Source organism: Toxotes jaculatrix, chromosome 16 (genome assembly GCF_017976425.1).
Source record: "Toxotes jaculatrix isolate fToxJac2 chromosome 16, fToxJac2.pri, whole genome shotgun sequence".
NCBI classification, from domain to species: domain Eukaryota; kingdom Metazoa; phylum Chordata; class Actinopteri; family Toxotidae; genus Toxotes; species Toxotes jaculatrix.
In genome coordinates this window covers 16,006,264-16,026,859 of record NC_054409.1, presented here as the reverse complement: position 1 = coordinate 16,026,859, position 20,596 = coordinate 16,006,264, and the positions used below count along the sequence as shown (strand labels likewise).

Genomic DNA, 20,596 nt, shown 5'->3' with positions numbered 1-20,596 from the left:
GGCCTACATGTATATACACCCCTACATTCCTGAATAGTCTGGAGCATGTGAGAAACCCTAAGTTAGAAAACCTAACTTTTGCAGCTTTGGGCAAGACTTGGTTCAGTTCTCAGTAGGAAGCAGTCAGCTGATTGCCTGATTGTTCATGTGCCTACGTCACATTAAAGTGAATAAGACCCATATGGCGATAAACCTCGAGAAGATTTAAATCATTACTGGATTTTATTATTTTAAATCATAAATCTTTGTATCCTTGAGAAACGGCTGTAGGCAAACCACCACCGAGAAATCAGCCAAGGATGCAGAGGGTCCTCACTGGACTATGGTTTTGGACTTAGTAGGGCCATCAGCATTAGTTAGCCTGGCTCCTCACTGGCTGAGGGAGATATTCCTTTTAACAATCCTTCCGGTTGGCATTTTGAAAGAAAGAGAGGGGTAGTTTCTGGATCCCCCCCTTTTCCTCCGTTGCCCCAGGTCATCACCTCCAACGCCTGATAAAATCGTTTGATAAAGCCGGTTTGAAGGGATGCCCACCCCCTCCCGGCAGATATGTTCGCCTTGAGAAAGAAGAACCGCCCCCCTGTCCTCCCGACGGGGATTGCTGCCGTTGTGTGAGCTATTACTCGGAGGAGCTGTTTGAACAGTGGGACGGAGAGGGAGCTAGAGACTCTTCTCCAGCTCCAGCTGCCATCCTACTCCTGCTCCTCCCCCTCCCCCTCCTCCTCCTCCTCCTCCACCACCACCACCAGAACCACTTCTCTTTCTCATCACATCCAGAGGTAAATAAGCCAGATTCAACAATAACGTCCTCTTTTCAGACAAATTGTTTACCTTCCCGGGTGTTTCCGCTCTGTCAGACACAACAGCCTGTCGTTGGGAGCCGTTACCGGGATCAGACAGGGGGATAATTCTGATTTGTGATGGGGTCTTTGCTTTGTACCCCTGCCTCCCTGGCGTCGGGTCGGGGTTACGCTTCCTTAGGCAAGTCCGAGGTCCACTTTGTGAGCTAGAGATGCGTCGATGAAGGCCACAGCAAATGTGAGGTGAAAAGCTAAAACCCATACGCGACCTGTATGTTAAAAAGACCGACACAGAGTCGGCAACCCACGGCTAGCTGGGTTTGATGCACTCTCCGTGATGCTAGCTTAGGCAAGTTACAGATATACCTAGCCAGTTAGCATACGTTAGCTGCATCTCCAGTTGTTGCTAGCCGGCTAACCCCGAGTTGATTTCAGCTACTTTCACAAGCGTCGTTATCCTGCTTCTCCTCTTAGCAAGGCTCTACAACGCCAAAAGAATAATAACCGAGTAATAATACAGTCACTTCTGGTGTCAAGATGAGCTAATGTCGCTATTATGGTTTGGGCAGCTCAGAGAACCTTAACTGACACTTTAACAAAAGAAATAATTTGATGTAACTAGCTACACGGTTTTATAAACTGCCAATTGTTGTTGTTTAGTATGTCTTTGCTGCCAAAATGAAAATGAAAACACCGGACAAGCTAACATTAGAGGTCAGAGACGCAGAGACACACAGAGACAGACTCGGTGCAACTTTTTTTTTTTAATCATTAATTGTATCAGATAGATTTGTCACCACCCGAGTGTAATTGCAGTGCATGACACACTGCATCTGTATGAGGCTAAAATTGTTGATCGTATGCTTCTGCAGCCATTGCATGTTCGACTTGAGCAGGTTGAAAGATCACAGTTAAAAAAGGGACATAGTGAAGGTGTGTATTTATAGAGGGGGAAAAAAGGCCTAGGGAATATGCAGATTTGGACACCAGAACCTCTTGGTTGACACCAGAAGCTGCTACAGATCGATAACTCGTAAAGACATGCCCAGGCTTGCTATAAGGCCGGTATAATCTGTCTACGTCTGAGGTGCAGTTATGTTGGCACTGTAATAATGCACACTCACGAGCTGACACAGTTTTGAATCCCCATCCCAGAAGAAGCACACTCCAGTTACATGGAAAATATTTGGCCATTTTTAAGTATGAGTATGATCCTAAAAGGAACAGTGGTGTGTCTAATGGCATCCAACCTTGTTGACAGCGAGCATTCTTTAAGAGTGTCTGTTGCCACTTTTTTGTCTCTGCAGCACTTTGGGGATGTAAGGAATAGGAAGAGATTGGTGACATTGAGCAGCCTGCGCGTTCACACGACCTCTTGACCTCATCTTCAGCATGAATGGTGATATGCCTCATGTGCCCATCACTACTCTTGCTGGAATTGCTAGCCTGACAGACTGTAAGTGCAGCATCATCTCTCTAATGCTTTTCACACAGCCTAAACACTAACATTCAAACCAAGATGTGGCAGACATAAGGAATGCTTGACTGGCTGTGTAGTTATACCAGAGGATGGTAATTGTGATGCCTCTCACTCCTGGTGGTTTCAGGGCAGACGCAGGTGAAGTAGCTTATGTTTCTGAAGACGGGAAGTTGTAGGCTCAGAGACCCAAGCCAGTTCTGATGAAAGAAAAAATGAAATAAAGAAGAAACAGTTAAAACAAAGGAACATTATACATTTTACAAAGATATGATTTGATGTCTTCCTATCCTGCTTCTTTGCATTTTCCACCAACCTAACTTGTCTTTCAAAAATCCTTTCAGTGTTGAACCAGCTGCCGTTGCCTTCTCCTCTTCCTGCCACCACCGCTAAGAGTCTGCTCTACAATGGAAGGATCTCTGAAGAGGTCAGCAGCCTGCTGGTGTGTCGGGACGAAAATCTGGTGACTCAGCTGGCACATAGCCTTAACCAGGTCTCCACTGAACACATGTAAGTGCCACACACCAATGTTTGACACCTTTCTGCACTACCAATTTAAAAGAGGAAAACTTGTCAGTAGTCGCAGAAATCATTGTGACGTCAATATGATTGTCAGCAATGTCAGTGGAAATGCATGACAACCTGTAATAACATCACTGTTAACAGTGACGTCAGGCAAAGCTTCAGTGTTTCAGTGTCAATGATGACATTACAGTCACAGTTTTATCAGCTCTGGGTCGTCAAAATCATGAGGGGGTACTCTAAACCGCACTGAAATTGGTAGAGGCATCAGAATACAATAGCCAAAACTGCATTTAGGAAAGTGGGCAGCTATTTTTTGAAATCTGACTGATGACTGTTCTTTTGTTTGCTTGCCAGAGAGTTGAAGGACAATTTGGGGAATGATGAACCTGAGGGTGACATGCCAGTGCTTCTACAAACTTTGCTCTCCAGGAACCCCAAAATCTTCAGGGACAAATGTATGCTAACCCAGAACAAAGTTTGGGTGGTAAGGAGGAGGCACAGACTCATTGCTGTTGACTCCGCAGTTGAGCTAAGTACATGCTTTCAGCATGGCTGTACACTTGGGTTCCACCACAACTAATTATTCACCTGAGCATTTCCTGGGTCAGATGTACTACCTGTGCCTACTTTAACTACACTAGTAGTTCCCAAATTGGAGAGCAGAGCCATTGCAAAAGGAAAAACATAGAGTGAAAGTTGAGACCTCTTTCACAGCAGACATTTTGACTGGTCAAGCATAGGTGTAACTAATGCAAGTATTACTGCAGCATTGCAGTTCCACTTATGTTTTTTTTCTCCTGTAACAAGTCAAAGGGGATTTTTGTGGCATTGAAAGGGGGAATGACAGAAAAGGTTTGGGTGTTGTTTACTCAGAACTTTGTTAGACTGTAACATTAACACTATATTTACCCATAGAGAGATATTGTATAGTAGCAAGAAACTTCTTAAGTTAGTAAAAAGAAAGTTCTTAAAGGCTGAGCTTAGTTTTATCATCAAAAATGATCATTGACTGCCATAAACAGTTTCGTATTTGTCTTTAACCTTTGTTCAGGAAAGCCTTCTAGTTTTATAAGAAGCTGCACTAGCGTGCAATTACAGGTAATTATAAGCATATACACTTTCATACTGAATCATTATTTGTACCAAAGCTTTGCACACAGTGTGTACTGCAAAGCCAGCTGGCAACTACAAGATGGACATTAGTCAGACAAAATAAATCATGTGTTTGTGGAGGTGACTGCACACTCAGCCCATAAAAATATAATCAAGGATCTTTTATTGACACTGATTCATGAGCCTGATGACGAAGTGAGGGAAATGTGTTTCTTTATTATTATTTGTGCAGTTTTAGCCAGCAGTAAGAACTTAGTGCTTCTGACCCAGTGAAATGCTTTTCCAAAGATGTGCTCAGTGTGGACTTGTCACCAGACAGGATGTATATAACCTTCATGATTCACCTGCAGCTATAGTCTTCCTCCTTCATCACTCTGAACGCCAAATAATTTTTGAGCTGATACAATTTATTTTCAGAGCGATTTTACAAGTGTACAAAACTAACAATGCTATACAGAAATGACTGTGAAAAAAACTCAGTGTTATATGATTATCATATTATTGGTGCTATTATCATACTTGTGATTTTTCATAAATACACACCAGTCTGCCAGCTCACTATGTATACTTATTACAGATAATGTAAATTTGTTACTTTTGTTGACACTGATGTTGATTTATCTATATATAGTAAGTTTTGTGTCTACACATAGTAGTGGTGCTGTATTATATTGAAAGGTGTTAAAATGTTTTGTCCTCCCACATTTACAGTTTAGAATCAGGGAGACACAATAGTAGAAACATCAACTTTTGCTATTTTACAATCCAGTACAGTACCACTACCTATGGCCTCAAAATAACCTTATAGATTGTTTAAAGTGTACCTAATAAACTTAGAGAACTTAGAAACTTACTTGGTCTTATAATATATGAACATGCAATGGAATTTCCTGGCAGTAGCTTAATATCAGAATGTAGATGTTATCAGAGAGAGTTTTGGTGCTGCAGAATTGTGTATATTTAAGTCCATGTTTGTGTAACCATGTATATAGATTATTTTGATATTTATCTTTCAGGTGTAATGCAGCAGCCTATGGTCCAACAGTATAAGATATCCCAGAATCAGGTGCATGGGAGTCCAGCATCAAATTATCAGCAAACCTCTGTTCCTCAAAGTCCCTCTGGGTAAGGCAGCACCAGCATACTGTCAGATGATGAAAGAGCAGGAGCATCTGTACTCCTACTAAGACGACCTCTTGCCTTCCTCCTTTTACAGATGTTTTACATCCCCACAGTCTGGGTCAGCTACTCGGTTCGTACCCCAGCAGAACAGTCCTATACCTAGTCCCTATACTCCTCAGAGTCCTGCAGACTACATTCAGTACAATCCACCCAGTTATTCCCAACACCAACAGACTCAGCAAGGTGAGTACAAAGTGAAATCGGGAGAAACGTGTCATTAGCTGCCTGCCAGCACTCTGTGAGGAATAATAGCAGCCCCAGAAGAGATCATAGAAGAGTTTCTGAATCTTAATTTTGTGTGCACACTCAAGCATTCTGCCTAAATCACTAACTTTCATACACACTTTGTGTGGTGAGGAGTATTTTATAAGCTGACACACTCTACAAACTATAAAAAAGGTACAGCTGCAGTTATGTGTAGAGTAGAAAAGAATCTGTCTATATCACATGTAGATGTGATGTATTGCCCATCACAGTTAATGTAACTGGAGATTTTATTTTGCTCTCTGTTATAGTTGCTGGTGGTATGAGAAATAGCCTTGGCAACAAGGTCTCTGGACAGCTCTCAAGTAATTCATCTAATCATAATGCAAGACTAGACTCAAATGAAGAATACATGAACATGGCTCACAGACTGAGAAATGAGGTAATGCAGAGAATCAAGATATCCTGAACTGGACATCAGCAGATGCTGACAGTTAAAAGTGATGGTACATGTCTTGCGTTCCAACAGGAGAATGACCCCTCCATGAGGGCTGCCGCATTTGCAGTTAAATCACCACAGTCAGTGTGTTCCCCTGCTGGGAGCGAAGAGATTGCAAAAAGTACGCTGCCCTAGCAACAAGTTGAATCCTCTTAATTTTGTATAATCAAAAATAATACATTATTGTATAATTCATTATTTGCCTAGACTGGTTCTCACTTTTACTTAAATTTGTGTGTTTCAGCAGGGTCGCCTGACGTGCTACCAGGTTCAGCACCTGTCCTGCTTCTCACCTCTGCTGACCGCAAAAAGAAGCAGAGAGAAAGGAGTAAAGAGGGAAATGAGCAGATGGACAAAAACGCCTTGTATGACATTGTTAGCTCTCCATCAAAAGACTCTGCCAGGCTGACTTTAAAACTGTCCCGAGTCAAGATTCCAGACCTGGATCAATCTGGGGAACTTCCTCCTAGGGCACATATGGACTCAGACAATGAAACTGATTTGATGAATCATCAGTTTTCAAGGGGTGCCCAGGACTTGCCCCACAAGTTTGGTGCTGTGGAGCAGGTTAACTGTCAGCAGGCTCCTGTTCGGCCAAATACCAAGGAGATTGGAGTCATCAGTGGGGTTGTGTACGATGATGGTGAATTAGACGCATTTGCAGAGATTGAGAGAATAGAATGCGAGTCAGCCAGTGAGAGAGAACGATGGTCTAAAGAAGTCCAGGATAAAGGTGAACTATTGTTTGTCTTCTTTCGCCTTCTTACATTTTTTCTCCTGCCCTAGGTTTTTTTTTGTGTTTGTAGAGAGGCTAAGCTACAGTGTTCTTTATTGCAGACAAGCCACTGAAGAAGCGGAAACAAGACTCGTATCCTCAGGAATCTGGAGCAGAGGCAAGTGACGGGCCTGTTGTACAAGGTGGCAACACTGCCAACAAGGTGACACCCAAGAAGACAAGTACTGCAAGTAACGGTGCCAGTCTGCCTTCTTTAATGGTCAGTATTGATCTGCAGCAGGCTGGCAGAGCGATAGCACAGCCTGTTGTGGTATTGGAAGCACGGCAGTTGTGTGAGGACCACCTTAAGCATCTAAAGTCAAAGGAAGATGCAAAGGCAGATAAAGTTGTTGAAAACAAACCTGGGCTCAACAAGCAGCAATCTGACTGTCCCCGAAAGTCGGGCTCAGATGGGCAACCAGAAACCCCTAAACAGAAGCAGGAAAACCGGCAGGAATCCAGACACAGACATGATGCCAAGGCGGACAGTGGCAAGGGACACTCAGATGGCAGACGGTCAGACACGCCGCGGCAGAAACATAACAGGCATTCAGACTCACACCACAAAGAGGAAAAGAACCACAACAGTCATCGATCCCATGTCAGCCAACCTGAGACCCTAAAGACCATCAGCAAAGCAGAGCGTAACTCCAGACATGGAGAAGACAAAGCCAGGGATAGAGAAAAGGATAAGGACAGAGACAGAGAAAAGGATAAGGACAGAGATAGAGATAAAGATAGAGCTAGAGATAAAGACAGAGATAAAGACAGAGATAAAGATAGAGATAAAGATAGAGAAAGAAATAAAGACCGAGACCGAGAAAGAGATAGGGACAGGGACCGGGACAGGGAAAGGAAACACAAGACACTGTCAAGGGAAAATTGCAACAGACAATCTCCCGACCGTCATACTAAATCCGACACCCCAAGAGCGAAGCAAGATGGGAGCAAAAAATCCACTGACCCCAATGGTCGTCAGAGGACAGAAAGTTCCACCTTTCAAAACCCCCAAAATAAGAAAGAGAAGAAAGGTGGCGATGGTAGCATTAGATGCCAGCCTGGAAACAAACAGCAGACTTTTGAGACAAAACCTGGCGAGTTCCCCTCATACCTGTTGGGTGGCAAGACGGGAAGTCTGAAGAACTTTGTGATTCCTAAATTGAAACGAGATGGGAGAGATAAAGATCCACAACTTCCAAACAAAGTGACAGTGAGATGGAATGAACCCCTGATCAGACTGGAGAGAGTGTCGCTGGTAGAGAATTTAAGCAAAGCAGCTAAACCTGTTGTTGTGCTTCAGAAACTCAGTGTTGACGAGGTCAAAAGGATCATTAGGGAAAGCAGGAATGCGCACAGCTCCAGATCCGACAACTGGTCCTCCTTTGATAAATCGGGGAGAGGTATGATTTTACTTTGTTTATTTAATACGTATGCAAAACTGAAGGGGGTGGATAGGTGCAATGTGACTTTGCCCAGTTTCTGGATTGTTTATTTACGGTAAACCACTATGTCAGGAATCATTCTTATATATATTTTGTGCTGAAAACCTTTCATGCTTACAGAGATGTCACTTTGTGAGAAGACGAACAAGCGGAGGCACAGTATGATCAGTAAGAAATCCAAGTACACTGAGGTGGACTCAGATGAAGAGGATGAGGACGACTCCGACAGTAAGTGTGAGTATTAAACCTAAAAAATTCATTATGTCTGTACATACACATCAGAGTGTTACAAAAACTGTGAAAAACACTTTGCTGTCCCCACTTTTGACACAATATAGTTTTACCTTGCAGTAATGCAGTTGAAGGAAATGTACCTCCAAATATTTTATACGTTTTGTTACATTTAATTAAATTATTCAGTAATGTCATAATTGGTGCTTAAAGTTGGTTAAAAACATATTTTTTGACTCATCCTGTCAAATGTTTCAGTGGCGAGGAAAAGGTGCAAGAAAGACCATGACAAGACATGGAAGCACGAAGAGAGGAAAGGTTCTTTAGAGCGCCATCGTGGTGGAGGTTTCCATAATGCTCGCCGGGCATCCGGTAGCCGTCATCGTGAACTGAGCTCAGATGAATCGGATGAAGGCTCTCCACCACCAAGCCTAAGTGATGGTGAGTCTTTTTTGCATAGGCTTGCTGGTCAGTATAGGGAAAAAATGTTGTGGTGCAGTGTAGACAGTCTCTGTGAAATCAAAATCACTTTTATCTCAGTTATAACCTCAGACAATAGACCAAAAAAAATGGAAATCCTGTCTGACAGTTCAAATTGGGATTCCTATGTCTGACGACTGTCATTCATATTATTTCTATTTGAAAGCAGAAGTCGGGCGATAGTTGGATTACTGCACCTTAGTCTTTCTCTGTTAAATATTCTGTGCTTGGGGGTTTGTTGCTTCTGTCAAGGATCTGACTAATGTTGCTATGGTGTTTTCTTTTTGTTCAGTTGCCAAAAAATTGAAGAAAAAGGAGAAACAGAAAAACAGGAAAGCATATGACCCTAAGCTAACAGCAGATGGTATGGTTTTACCTCTTTGAATCTGAACTTTTGTGTCACCAATGAATTTTAACAGTATTCATTTTTTTATGAATCAATTTGTTTACACTTGTTTAACAGAAATGATGGACTCCTCCACATTCAAGAGATTCACAGACAGTTTGGACGGCATTCTTGAGAACCTTGAGGATGTGGACTTCACCGCCACAGGTGAACATGAAGTGCTGCACAATTTGCTGACATTTCTGGAAGTGCTAAGTCAGAAAAAGTCTAACTTTGTACCCTCACACAGATGATGATGAGATACCTCAAGAGCTCTTGCTTGGAAAGAACCAGTTGAGCCAGTTAGGCAGTGATTCTGCTAAGATTAAAACTATGGGCATCTTTAACAAGGTAAGAGAAGTGTGTTTGTGCACTGCCACATGGTTACACTCAGGTTCATGATGGCATTGTTGTGAAAATAATCGTCATCATCTGTTTGATCCTCAGTTTTCATCCGGCAAACTGGTGAAAATTTTGAATATCCTCGAGAAGAACATTCAGGACAGCGTCAAACTTTCCACATTAATGAATCATGTAAGTTGTTAGCAAGGTATTTTTTTAGCTACGGAATGGTAAGGATTGTCTTACCTAATTTTACTTTATTGTATAGAGCTTGCTAGTTGTTTCGTTTTTTAATCTAATTGTTTTTGAAATTTGTAGGATAATGATTCCATGGATGAGGAGAGGTTGTGGCGTGACCTTATCATGGAGCGGGTGACTAAGTCTGCTGATGCCTGTCTTACTGCACTCAACATCATGACATCTCCGCACATGCCCAAGGCCGTGTACATAGAGGATGTGATTGAGAGGGTGTTGCAGTACACCAAGTTTCATCTGCAGAACACTTTGTACCCTCAGTATGACCCGGCCTACAGAGTGGATCCCCATGGAAGTCAGCACAGTTTTCTTCTGTTCTTCTAAATTGCTTGACAAATTTGCAATCACCTTGATTTCCAGGAACTATGTTTTTATCTGTGAAAAATGTATGTCCATGTTGGACTTCTTAGAACTCGTTGTCTTAAAGCGTCCTTGCACTAGTTTAAAAACAGCTCAAAATGTGGAAACCAAAACTGCAGGCAGTGGCAAAATTTTCAGGGATTTACTTCTAAAAAAACTGCAAATAAATTCCTGACATCAGTTCTTAGCCGCTTATCTTATTTTTTTAAATAAAAGTTTGCTATTGAATTGTAGTTATATTTACTTAAACAGTATAGAAATGTCTGTCTAGTGTCTGACACATTCAAACGCTAATTTATCGAGAAAATAATTTGAACCTGCACCACGTGTCCTTTTTGTTTTGCAGCTGATGTTTAAAGTGGTTTTATCCAACTGTTATTTTCCCTTTATCTTCCTCATTGAAGGTGGTGTGCATACTTCAAAGTCCAAGAGAGCAAAGTGTTCCACCCATAAACAGAAGGTGGTAGTGATGCTCTACAATAAAGTGTGTGATATTATCAGCAACATCTCAGAGCTCCTGGAAATCCAGCTGCTAACTGACACCACAATTCTCCAGGTGAGGATCTTAATCTGGTCTGATGTCGTTCAGGTTCATGACCCTATTTAACCTTTGACTCTCAAGCTCTAACATATCTCATTGCTTCTGTGTCCGACTTTTAGGTGTCCACCCTGGGTATTACACCATTTTTTGTAGAGAACGTCAGTGAACTGCAGTTATGTGCCATCACACTAGTGACAGCGGTAAGTGTGCCATGGCTTGATAATGATTCAGGTTGGGTTTCTTGATGATTTTGTCCTGCAGGACATTTCGATTGTTATATTTTGATTTAGTGCTTTCCATTTTACTCGTCCTCAGGTCTTCTCTCGTTATGAGAAACACAGGCAGCTCATTCTTGAAGAGATCTTCACCTCCCTTGCTCGACTGCCAACTGGTAAACGCAGCCTCAGGAACTTCAGGTAAGTACCTCTAGAGTGAATATTCGTTCAGTAAAATGACACAAATAAGGACAACCGATCATTAAAGTCCCCAGTGCTGCTCAGTAAACTCAAGGATACAAATCTACCCCAGGCTAAACAGCAGTGATTCGGATGGAGAGCCTGTGTACATCCAGATGGTCACAGCCCTGGTTCTTCAGCTCATCCAGTGTGTGGTACACCTTCCCTCAGAAAAAGACAGAGAGGATGAACATAATAAGAAGGTAGAGATGAAAGATTTAACTGATGTTAAAAGATATTTATTAGAAAATGTGTTTTGATTCAGAAATTGTCCTATAATGTAGGTGGATAAAGATGTCCTCATCACAAACTCTTATGAAACTGCCATGAGGACAGCTCAGAACTTCCTATCAGTGTTTCTCAAGAAGTGAGTCTTTTCTCCTACTCTCATGATATGACATGACATGACATGACATGACATGACATGTGATGTCATCCACTCCTTACTAACCTTAAAGCCATAACCTATAGCTCTGTCTGTAGCTTGTTGAGTGTTGAGCATCTGCTCCTGCTGTGGAATAGGTATTAACTGACTCAATGCTGAATAATCTATTATAATATCTATATTATAATAAAAGACTGTATTATGTGTTTGTGTGTGTGTTTCAGGTGTGGCAGTAAGCAGGGAGAGGATGACTACAGGCCTCTGTTTGAGAACTTTGTTCATGACCTCCTGTCTACAGTCAACAAGCCTGAGTGGCCTGCAGCTGAGCTGCTGCTCAGTTTACTGGGTCGGCTGCTGGTGAGTAGCATCACTCACAGCTGTCCATTTGAAACAGCTGCTGATGTTTGTTGTTGTCGTGACATTTCTCCACCACGTCTTGTGCTCCAGGTGCATCAGTTCAGTAACAAGCAGACAGAAATGGCACTCAGGGTGGCATCACTGGACTACCTCGGCACTGTTGCTTCTCGCCTACGTAAAGATGCTGTCACCAGCAAGATGGACCAAAAGGCTGTTGACCGCATCCTCAGAGAGGTAGACAAGATAAATACAGAATCATTTAAACACCTATGCATTTCCAAATAATGAGCTGTGCTGTTGAACAGTTTTTGAGATGCTCCTTGCTTGTTGATCTCCTCGCAGTCTCCAGGCAGTGATGAGATCCAGCAACTTCAGAAGGACTTATTAGACTACTTAGATGAGAACACTGACACAGATCCATCTCTAGTGGTGAGCTTTTAATTTTCATTTTTTACACAAACCATTATGGTCACATTTATAATTTTCGTAAAGACTAGGTGCACGGTGTTAGTTTACAAGAGACATGGGTTCCTTTGTAGCAAAGTAGTATTGCACTGAATCGTATGCCTTAAAATAATCAGCATTTTTCATTGTGTATGCATTTGTTTCATCCAGTTTGCCAGGCAATTTTACATTGCCCAGTGGTTCAGGGATATAACAAGTGAGGCAGAGAAAGCATTGAAGTCTCAAAATGAGAACGATGAGGACTGGAAAGGTCACTGTCATTCCAAGGATGTTGACTCAACTGGGGAGATTGTGCAGAGAGCCGAGGCACGAAAGAAATTCCTTCGCAAGGTCATCAAGACTTCACCATCACACTTCAGTTCTCTGAGGTAAATACTACTGCACTCTGGATCACTGCTCTAATTTGTTGTGCTGATTGACTTAGACTAGACCATCCTGGTAATAAACTGTCCTCTTGACTGCCCTGTCAGGACGAACACTACAGACTACAAGGACTCCTGTCTGATCGTCAGATATCTGGCCTCTATGAGGCCGTTTGCACAGAGCTTTGATATTTATTTATCACAGGTAAGAGAATTAATTTAACATAAACATGAGTGAGAGATTATGTTGTGTTGCTCGTCACTAACTTTTTTCTTTTGTGTCTCATGTATAGATTCTGAGAGTACTGGGTGAGAGTGCTATTGCTGTCAGAACGAAAGCCATGAAGTGTCTCTCCGAAGTAGTGGCTGTGGATCCAAGTATTCTGGCACGGGTCAGTCATTCTGTATTGCCTGCACAACGTTTTTTTTTGTTTAAAAAAACCAAACATCTTATTTTTTTAAATTTGTCATTCGTAGCAGGAGATTCTGTTACAGTGTTATGTTAGTCTTGTGGCATTATCAGGCAAGTTTACCAGTGCCAAAATCCATCATCTTTACCTGTCTTAGATGGCTAATGCTATACTATTTGTTTTTCAGTTGGATATGCAGCGTGGGGTTCATTGTCGCCTCATGGACAACTCCACCAGCGTGCGGGAGGCAGCTGTGGAGCTCCTGGGCCGCTTTGTGCTAAGTCGACCTCAGCTCATCGAGCAGTACTATGACATGCTCATTGAAAGGATATTGGTAATTTCTTCAGCTTTCCTCTTCGCTTTTTAACACCTCAGTGTGAGGATCTCTAACATACATCGTAGTAAAAATTTAAATTGTTTTGGTCACTTCGCATGCCCATATACTCTATGCAGTGCCTCTCACAAGGCAGCCTCAAGTGGAACTTTGCTCCTGACTTTAACAAACTATGACCAAAAAAGTTCATTTAAAGTGCAAAAGTTCAGCTGAGGTTAAATCATCTTTTTTGCCCACACTGCCACCTAAAGATCAAACAAAGAATTGCAACCATTTGGCACCTACCCCATCTGTCAGTGCTAGCCCATCAGCCATACATTTATTGTCCATATTTCATTTTCACATTCACACATTTGCTATTAAATGAAAATGAATTCAGCGCAATTCTCACAATAACCAAAAGAGGTAATCTATGTTAAAATTATATTAAGGTGTATTACCCATTTTGTCTTCATATAGGACACAGGTATCAGTGTAAGGAAGAGGGTCATTAAGATCCTGAGGGATATCTGTCTGGAGCAGCCAGACTTCCACAAGATCACTGAGATGTGTGTCAGGATGATCCGAAGGGTCAATGATGAGGAGGGGATCAAGGTTTGTATTTATCTTTATGTGCAAGCCTCTTACAAGTGGCAGTTTCTACTTTTTAATGTACACTAAATACACTAATCCTTAAATGTCTTTGCCCATTCAGAAATTGGTGAATGAAACATTCCAGAAACTGTGGTTCACCCCCACACCAAGCCATGACAAAGATGCCATGACCAGAAAGATCCTGAACATCACAGATGTGGTACAGAAAAAAAATCTGTTCCAATCTTTCAAATAAGAATCATGTTGATTTTTGACATTATCACAATCTAAGTCATGTTATGTTTTAATTTCATCATAGGTGTTGGCATGTAAAGATTCAGGCTATGACTGGTTTGAGCAGCTTCTCCAGAATGTGAGTTGTTTAGCTTGTTGAACTTTTCTGTTGTCTGAACAGCAGCTTGTGTGCCTTTATGACAGTTGTGTCATCTTCTCTAACCTCGGTCTGACAACTGTTTAGCTATTGAAGTCAGAAGAGAATGCTTCTTACAAACCTGCCAAGAAGGCCTGTGTTCAGTTGGTGGACAATCTTGTGGAACACATACTGAAATATGAGGAGTCTCTTGCAGGTAATAAAAGTGAACTTAATAGAACGTTTGCTTATAAATTTCATATTGCATTTTTATTGTGTCAGACATTACTGTGTTTTGACACACTTCTATGTTCTGTGTTGTGTTTCAGACTGTGAGGACAAAGGGGTCAACTCAGGTCGTCTGGTAGCCTGCATCACCACTCTCTACCTGTTCAGCAAGATCAGAGCACAGTTAATGGTCAAACATGCCATGACTATGCAGCCCTACCTGACCACTAAGTGCAATGTAAGTACAACTTACATATTATATATAATATGTTATGTATTATTATATTATTTTTCTCTTAGACTGAAAGTATGAGAAATCATGTGAATGGTTCCCTCAGGACAGAAATGAATAACATTTATGTTGTGCTATAGGACCATCTAGTGGCAGCCAAATGAAAACACAAGTTTTAAACACAATGATACAGAAAGTTATTTTCCAGCTCAGCTCTGGCCTAGTCACGCATCTTTTTCACTGTCATTTCAGACTCAGAATGACTTCATGGTGATATGCAACGTGGCCAAGATCTTGGAGCTGGTCGTGCCTCTGATGGAGCACCCAAGTGAGACTTTCCTCACCACCATAGAGGAAGACCTGATGAAGCTCATCATCAAATATGGCATGACGGTCAGTCACGTTTACTGCTGACAGCTTTCACAGAGGGCGCTCAGCATGGATGTGAAACAAAGCAGTATACAATATCAGAATATAATTTGTTGTGTTTGCTTCTCAGGTTGTGCAACACTGTGTGAGCTGTCTTGGTGCTGTTGTGAACAAGGTCACACACAACTACAAGTTTGTTTGGGCTTGTTTCAATCGTTACTATGGTAAGAACATTAATTTTCTTGTATCAGAATTCTCATATACCTTAAAATGGGAAAAAAGAGAAGAAAAAACCCCCCACAAATTTAATAACGTGTGCATAGGGCTCCGAGTTGTTAATTTGGTTAGTCACCTTTAAATTAAAGGGGAATCAGCAATAGTTTTTCTATAGTTTTCACTCTTTGTTTGTATGAATTTATAGGAGCTCTGGCAAAACTGAAGACACAGCATCAAGAGGACCCCAACAGCTCCATTCTGACCGCTAACAAACCTACTCTCCTGCGCTCACTGTTTACTGTGGGGGCTCTCTGTCGACACTTTGATTTTGACCAAGAGGAGTTCAAGGGCAGCAACAAGGTAAACAGCAGCACTCTGCTTAAATGTTCCATGCAGAACTGGTAGACCTATTTTGATGAATGCCTCTTGCTGTCTCCTCATCTGTCTCTTAGATCATCATCAAGGACAAAGTGCTGGAGCTTCTGCTGTACTTCACCACTCATAAAGATGAAGAGGTCCAGATCAAGGCCATCATAGGGCTAGGTATTGTTCAGTTCATCTCAGTTTAAAATAAGATGTGTTCACTGTATTTACACTGTTATTTAGTCTTTTACTTGCCTTTGTCTCTGACAATCGGTTTACTCAGTAATGACATCTGTATTTAAATTATTTCCATGGTCTCAAGGATTCCAGTTCATCATGCACCCAGAGCTCATGTTTGTGCAGGATGTGAAGGTTCTGTATAACAGCATCCTCTCAGATGAGAACAGTTCAGTCAGTCTGAAGATCCAGGTGCTAAAAAACCTGCAGACATACCTGCAGGAGGAGGACTCTCGAATGCAGGAGGCTGATCGCGAATGTGAGTTTCACAAATCCATCTCATGTTGAAGATTGTCATTGAATGTTCAGTAGTGTTCATCTACACTGAACATTTTAGTTATGTAGAAGATCCAAAGAGTAATGCTTTTGTTTATTTAGGGAAGAAGCAAGCCAAGCAGGAGGATCTGAAGGAAATGGGGGACATCTCATCAGGCATGAGCAGCTCCATAATGCAGATTTACCTGAAGCAGGTGCTGGAGTCCTTCTTCCACTCACAGTCCACTGTTCGGCACTTTGCCTTGAGTGTCATTACACTGACCCTCAACCAGGGGCTCATCCATCCTGTACAGGTATGGTCACGGTCTCACTCCAGCATACTTTGATGAGGATCATATAAATAATAATTATGTTTTACATACAAGATCTGTGTGAGATTTTCATTCATCACACAGTGACACTGTTGCCTTCTTGGGAACAATTGTTTTTCAGTGTGTGCCCTACTTGATTGCCATGGGAACGGACCCTGAGCCAACCATGAAGAACAAGGCCGATCAACAGCTGGTGGAGATTGACAAGAAATATTCAGGATTCATCCATGTGAGTGCTGCTTTGTAATCACCAGAAAAGGTGTGAGAGTGTAAATAAGACTGTTTGTAATATCTGCGGCTGAGGGCAGTAGAGTGTAGACTCGTTATAAAAGGAGAATTTACAGTGGTTTAGGCTGTGGTGAACATTGAAAGCTACAAGGAAGAAAAATGTGATGCAAATTTTAATATTTGGTTTATATATGGTTTTTAATGAAAGAAGAAAAAGATGAAAACATAGCTGTTACAATGTAAAAATGTGTTTTTCATATTTAAAAAACTTAATCTGCACATCTTATAATGTAAGAAGAATATACGTTCTATGCAAAAATATTTAATTTTATATTTCAAAAGTTCTCTTTTTATCTACATACGTGCTGAGTCATGTCTATGCATGAATTCACAGATGAAGGCAGTCGCGGGGTTGAAGATGTCGTACCAGGTGCAACAGGCCATAAATGGATCCAAAGACGCGGTGATCCGAGGTTTTCGTCATGATGACTCAGATGCTGCTCTCTGCTCTCATCTCTACACCATGGTCCGTGGGAACCGACAACACAGAAGGGCTTTCCTCATCTCCCTGCTCAACCTGTTTGATGACAGCTCTGTGAGTTCCCCTCTCTCCTTCAGATCAGTTCTCTTCTCTCTGTAGATTTGTGGGTTTTTGTGCATCTCTGATCACCCATCCATGCATTTGCTAGCTCCACTGCTGCTCCTAAAGCTTTAGCTACATCCACATTTGGCCCCCTTGATGTTTGAACTGATGTGATCTTACATAGGAATCAGTGGAAAATAGAAAAAAAAAAGATTTTTTTTCAGGAAGTATACAGCATTCTAATGTAAAAGTAAAAGACTGGTCATAACTAGTTACTTTAATTTCATACTTTGTCCCCTGCAGAAAACAGAGGTGAACATGCTGCTGTTCATAGCAGACAACTTGGCCTGCTTCCCCTACCAGACCCAGGAAGAGCCTCTCTTCATCATGCACCATGTAGATATTACTCTGTCTGTCTCTGGTAGCAACCTTCTTCAGTCTTTCAAGGAGGTGAGAAGCTTTGTTTAATTTTGGATATGACTTGTTGCCCTTAATTATTTAGTTTTCCGTAATATAAAAATCCACGTGTGAAGTATATTTACTACGTCCTGTACCTGCTTTCTGTCAATTGTTATCTTTACAGTCATTAAGGAAGGAGCCTGTACAGCGGGAAAAGAAGATGAAGATGAAAAAGAAGAAGAAACAGCAGCCTTGGAGGAGGAAATATAGCTCTGATGATGAGGATGAGGATGATGATGAAGACGAGGATGAAGAGCAGAGCCGTGACAGCTCTAGCAGCAGTGATGAGGATGATAAGGTGGTCCACAGGCGAAAGAAATCAGTAGCTTCTGATTCTGAGTCTGACGTGGAAGATGAGGATGCAGTGATGGACCGTCTACCTGAAAACCCCAACCCCTTGCTGGACTTTGCCAGTGCTTCACAAGGTATTCTGCTGCTGCTGGTGCTCAAACAACATCTGAAGAATCTGTATGGCTTCTCAGACAGGTAGGCCGCACCAAAAATGCCCTTTAACAAATCTGTCATTAACCCTCCTTAGTAGTGTAGGTGTTTACAAGACACAAGCTCAACTAAATGTTTTGCTTGCGTTGCAGCAAAATCCAGAAGTATTCTCCAACGGAATCTGCAAAAGTGTACGACAAGGCAGTCAACAGGAAATCGAAGGTGCACTTCAGCCCTCGTCAGACACTGGACTACCTGAAGAGCCATCTAACCAACACAGATCTCTCTTATGAGATGAAGAGGAATATTGTGAAACAGTATTTGGATGTAAGCATTCAGCACTATGCATTTTCTCATTCAGAATATTTGGAATTTTATGCGTTATCTTAATCTCTGCTTGCTTTTATGTCTTAGTTCAAGGTACTGATGGAGCACTTGGATCGTGAGGAAGAGGATGAGGAAGGTGAAGCAAGTGCCAATGCCAAAAACAAAGCCATTAATTCACTGTTGAGGGGCCCAAAACCCCAGAACCACAACCACAATAATCACACTGCTCCAGTGGAGACAGATGATGAAGAGAGCGACGATGAAGATCCACCTGCAGTAAGAATTTAAAACTCCTTAAATATGGGCTAGAGATTACCCATAGGATTTTCATGTCAACTTTTCTGTTCTAACTAGTAACTGGTCACACTGGGCATTAGTTAGGCCATGTTGATATCACATTTATCATAAGGAAAATGTGGAAATGTGGGTTTCTTGGAGTTTTGTCACATTGTCAGGGAAAATGTGTTAAAACCGTAGAAATTATTGTAGAATTGAATCAATACCAAAGCTGCACTGTGCCCGCAACTAGGGTGCATCTATGACCTTCTAATGCCTCAAACCTCCAAAGTACACAAACATTGTAAATATTTTTAAGGGATTTTAAGATTCTCCTCATTGTTACAGAGGAGAGATCAACTTGGCTGACATTTCTGCTGCAGCTCCTGTTCACTCATTACCCCAACTTGGAAAACATCTGTAAAATTTCTGACATTTCTAACATTCTGTTCCTTTTATCCACAGCGGAAACCAAGGAAAGGCAGGGATTCCGCAGAGGATTCAGGTCACATGAATGAGACTGTGGAAGCCATGGACGTCATTGCCATCTGCTGTCCCAAATACAAAGACAGACCACAGATTGCCAGGGTCATCCAGAAGATCAAAAGTGGCTACAGTATACACTGGATGACGGGTACTTACTCCGGGCCCTGGGCTGTGGCAAAGAAACGGGACGGTCGCAAAAAGGTGCCTTGGGTTGACACTATCAAGGAGTCAGACATTATTTATAAGAAAATCTCCTTGACAAGTGGACAGAAGCTTACAAACAAAGTGGCACAGACGTTACGGGCACTATACGCTGCCAAGGAGGGGTCTAAGAGTTAGTCAACCGAAATTACTCAGAGCCCAAATCTTTGTGGATCCAATATGTTACAAACAGAGAGAAGACGAAACTTCTTTAGATTTAAGGACCTGATGGAAGACAAGTTTTGTGAACACTGATCTGTTTGAATACAGACATGTTTAAGTTAAACACAAGAAAAACACAAGAAGGAAATGTTTGGGAAAACATTGTGTGGGAGTTCCTTCGCTGTTGTGCAGCAACTTGGTTGTTTGATTTTTATTCCCACTGTATCATAGTTTAACTAAACACATGTTTATATCTGAATATAATTCTGTAAAAAAAAAAAATAAAGTGAATGTTGGAAATTAGTGTATTGATGATGTTCTTAATAAAGTGTTTTTGGAGTTTAAACTAGCACCAGATGGATTTATTCACTCAACCTGAGCTCCAACAACTTTTAACTGCTTTCTTTTTTCTTGTTTTAAACGTTGTTTACTCACACTGTGTATATCTTTGATATAATTTATTTATGTTTAAAGCAGTGCAGTATCTGTGCCTATATGCCGGGGAAGTTATTTTGTTTTTAATATAGATTTTGATGTTATAGAACAAAGAGAAAAAAAAAGTGAAAAGCCCCTGCTCTTCTGGTGGAACAAATACTGCAATAAAAATTTTCTTATGTCCTTCGTACTTGTTTGGGTTTGTTTTTGTGAACAAGAATTCCACCCTTTGCTGCTATAATACCTGTAAACCGATATATCTGATTGTCTTTTTTGTGTTGGGTCTGTATGAAAGCTACCACACCTTAAACCAGCTTATGCACGTTTGTACTTGAAACGTTACACCAGGTAACCTAATATGATCAGCTAGGGACCTCAAAACATGCACATTTACAGTAACATTTCAGTGTGATAGAATACCATGGGTCTGATATTTAATATATC

The 20,596-nt window shown here is 41.5% G+C and overlaps 1 protein-coding gene across 3 annotated transcripts; it reads left to right on the top strand.

Moving 5' to 3' along the window:
• The first annotated feature begins 649 nt into the window (after positions 1–649).
• Positions 650–20,330, top strand: LOC121195523 (nipped-B-like protein). Of its 3 annotated transcripts, none has more exons than XM_041059040.1 (47): positions 650–779; positions 2,108–2,256; positions 2,622–2,787; positions 3,157–3,257; positions 4,932–5,040; positions 5,132–5,280; positions 5,613–5,743; positions 5,831–5,921; positions 6,048–6,533; positions 6,638–7,975; positions 8,138–8,251; positions 8,507–8,689; positions 9,021–9,092; positions 9,192–9,281; positions 9,364–9,464; positions 9,561–9,647; positions 9,774–10,005; positions 10,475–10,626; positions 10,731–10,811; positions 10,927–11,027; positions 11,140–11,269; positions 11,351–11,433; positions 11,676–11,808; positions 11,899–12,042; positions 12,151–12,237; positions 12,424–12,641; positions 12,744–12,840; positions 12,929–13,027; positions 13,233–13,379; positions 13,839–13,973; positions 14,074–14,172; positions 14,272–14,325; positions 14,431–14,539; positions 14,652–14,788; positions 15,035–15,175; positions 15,282–15,375; positions 15,573–15,727; positions 15,820–15,910; positions 16,053–16,226; positions 16,346–16,536; positions 16,676–16,783; positions 17,177–17,377; positions 17,669–17,815; positions 17,949–18,310; positions 18,418–18,592; positions 18,680–18,868; positions 19,334–20,330. In XM_041059040.1, exons 2-47 carry the CDS (start codon positions 2,193–2,195, stop codon positions 19,691–19,693), a joined length of 7,908 nt encoding a protein of 2,635 aa, XP_040914974.1. In that variant the 5' UTR covers positions 650–779; positions 2,108–2,192; the 3' UTR covers positions 19,694–20,330. The 3 variants fall into 3 exon arrangements, with proteins under 3 accessions (XP_040914974.1, XP_040914972.1, XP_040914973.1); XM_041059038.1 differs by having other exon boundaries at positions 6,045–6,533; XM_041059039.1 differs by lacking the exon at positions 650–779 and adding an exon at positions 971–1,038 and having other exon boundaries at positions 6,045–6,533.
• The last annotated feature ends 266 nt before the right edge of the window (positions 20,331–20,596 follow it).

Coding starts and splice junctions, on each gene's coding strand:
- LOC121195523 (XM_041059038.1), top strand. CDS start 2,193: ATGAATGGTGATATGCCTCATGTGCCCATCACTACTCTTGCTGGAATT. Junction 5,041..5,131: donor GTTCCTCAAAGTCCCTCTGG/GTAAGGCAGCAC, acceptor CTCCTTTTACAG/ATGTTTTACATCCCCACAGT. Junction 10,812..10,926: donor CCATCACACTAGTGACAGCG/GTAAGTGTGCCA, acceptor ACTCGTCCTCAG/GTCTTCTCTCGTTATGAGAA.